The sequence below is a fragment of the Crocuta crocuta genome, unplaced genomic scaffold (genome assembly GCF_008692635.1).
Source record: "Crocuta crocuta isolate KB4526 unplaced genomic scaffold, BGI_CrCroc_1.0 scaffold53, whole genome shotgun sequence".
NCBI classification, from domain to species: domain Eukaryota; kingdom Metazoa; phylum Chordata; class Mammalia; order Carnivora; family Hyaenidae; genus Crocuta; species Crocuta crocuta.
Window position 1 is genome coordinate 1,488,221 of NW_027529432.1, and position 1,670 is coordinate 1,489,890.

Here is a 1,670-nt window from a genome sequence, read left to right on the forward strand (position 1 = left end):
GACTTCTTGGCTCTCGGCCCGGTTGCTCCTCCCTGCAGAAGTGGCACGTGCCACCAGAGCTGGTGCGAATACTGTCGGCGGTGCTCTTCCTCTTGATTGGCTGCCTGCTCTTTGTCCTCACGCCCACGTTCGTCTTCTGCTACGTGGAGGGCTGGAGCAAGCTGGAGGCCATCTACTTCGTCGTCGTGACGCTCACCACGGTGGGCTTCGGGGACTATGTGGCCGGTGAGGCCACCTTTCTCGCGCTGCACTTCCCTAGCCACTTTATTCATGCCCGGGGCCCTGAACCCTCTCCCTCCAAATTCCATGTGGCGTCTGTGAGCCCATAGGCTCTTCCTCCAATCCCTGCACGCGCTCACGGAATGTCCCTTCACATCTTTGCACGGATGCAACACCTCGTAGACCCTTACGTTCTTGCATGCCTGCACCCCATGCGTGCTCCCACATGTATTAAGCAAACCCCTCTCACACGCGTCACATTTTTTATTATACACGTGCACCTCTCACATATGCTTACACTTTTGCACGGGGGCACACTCGCTTGCATCGTCTTACCTTGCACACCTTCAAGTCATGGACGCGCATCTTGCATGCATTCACACACTCTGGCACATGCGCATTGCCCTGGGGAGGGCGGATGTTCTCCCTGAGTTAGGAAGACGAGCAGTGAGCCAGCGGCTGGCCCCACAATCGACATCTTTCTGGCCTCCCCGGTGGTATCCCAGGCGCCAGCCCCAACCAGAACTCTGCAGCCTACCAGCCGCTGGTGTGGTTCTGGATCCTGCTCGGCCTGGCCTACTTCGCTTCAGTACTCACCACCATCGGGAACTGGCTTCGAGTAGTGTCCCGGCGCACTCGGGCTGAGGTAGGCGCGCCCCTGGGTCGGCGCTGCGCTTGCGCCGCTTGCGCCGTGGCGCTGACGCGCTGTATCCTAGCAGCGGGCGGACCAGTCGGCTTCCCTCTCTTCCAGAGTGCGGGCTTCTCAAGGCAGGGACCGAGAGCGCCCCAAAGTGCACCCGGCCCAGGGGCAGAGGGTTACATTTGGACCGATTTGTTGATGATTCCATCTCTGCTCTCATGGATTGGGTTGCCAGGCTTAGAAACAAAACAAAACAAAAAGCAGGAAGCCCAGTTAAATGTACATTTCAGAGAAATAACAAATAATAGCTTAGTGTGGGTATGTCCCCCGTGTCGCAAGGGAGGGATAGACATATACCAACATTTAAGTTGCCGTTTATCTGAAATTCATATTTAACTGGGCGACCTGTATTATGTCACCCTACTGGGTGAGCCCGCGGAGGAGCTGGATAGAGAGGCGCAAAGGTCTGGGGGGAGGGGGCACCGGAAGGATGGCTGAAATAAAGCTGGGGCTTTCTAGAAGAAGGCTCTGAGGTTGGGATGGTAGAGAGGAGAGTGTGTAGCTGGGTGATGAGCCTTCTCTCTCGCTCGCTCGAGAGTGCTGAGGCAGAAGGACCAGGAGGAAAAGAGGGACAGCGCCTGCTTAGCGAAGGGTCAGATTCCCGGGTGGATGAGGCTGTAAGGGGACCCGCGGTCGAGGACTCCCTTTACTCCCCGCGCAGATGGGCGGCCTCACGGCGCAGGCCGCCAGCTGGACGGGCACCGTGACGGCGCGGGTGACCCAGAGAGTCAGGCCCAGGGCCCCACCGCCG

At 58.5% G+C, this 1,670-nt stretch overlaps 1 protein-coding gene across 1 annotated transcript in view; it reads left to right on the forward strand.

Annotated features, from left to right (window-relative positions):
- KCNK4 (potassium two pore domain channel subfamily K member 4) overlaps positions 1-1,670 on the forward strand; it is a 6,505-nt gene that overhangs the window by 3,582 nt on the left and 1,253 nt on the right. The window contains exons 2-4 of the mRNA XM_077759723.1: positions 1-225; positions 726-865; positions 1,581-1,669. The exon at positions 1-225 is cut by the window's left edge and continues 271 nt beyond it. Coding sequence (XP_077615849.1) covers positions 1-225; positions 726-865; positions 1,581-1,669 — 454 coding nt within the window. The remainder of the gene's footprint in view (positions 226-725; positions 866-1,580; position 1,670) is intronic.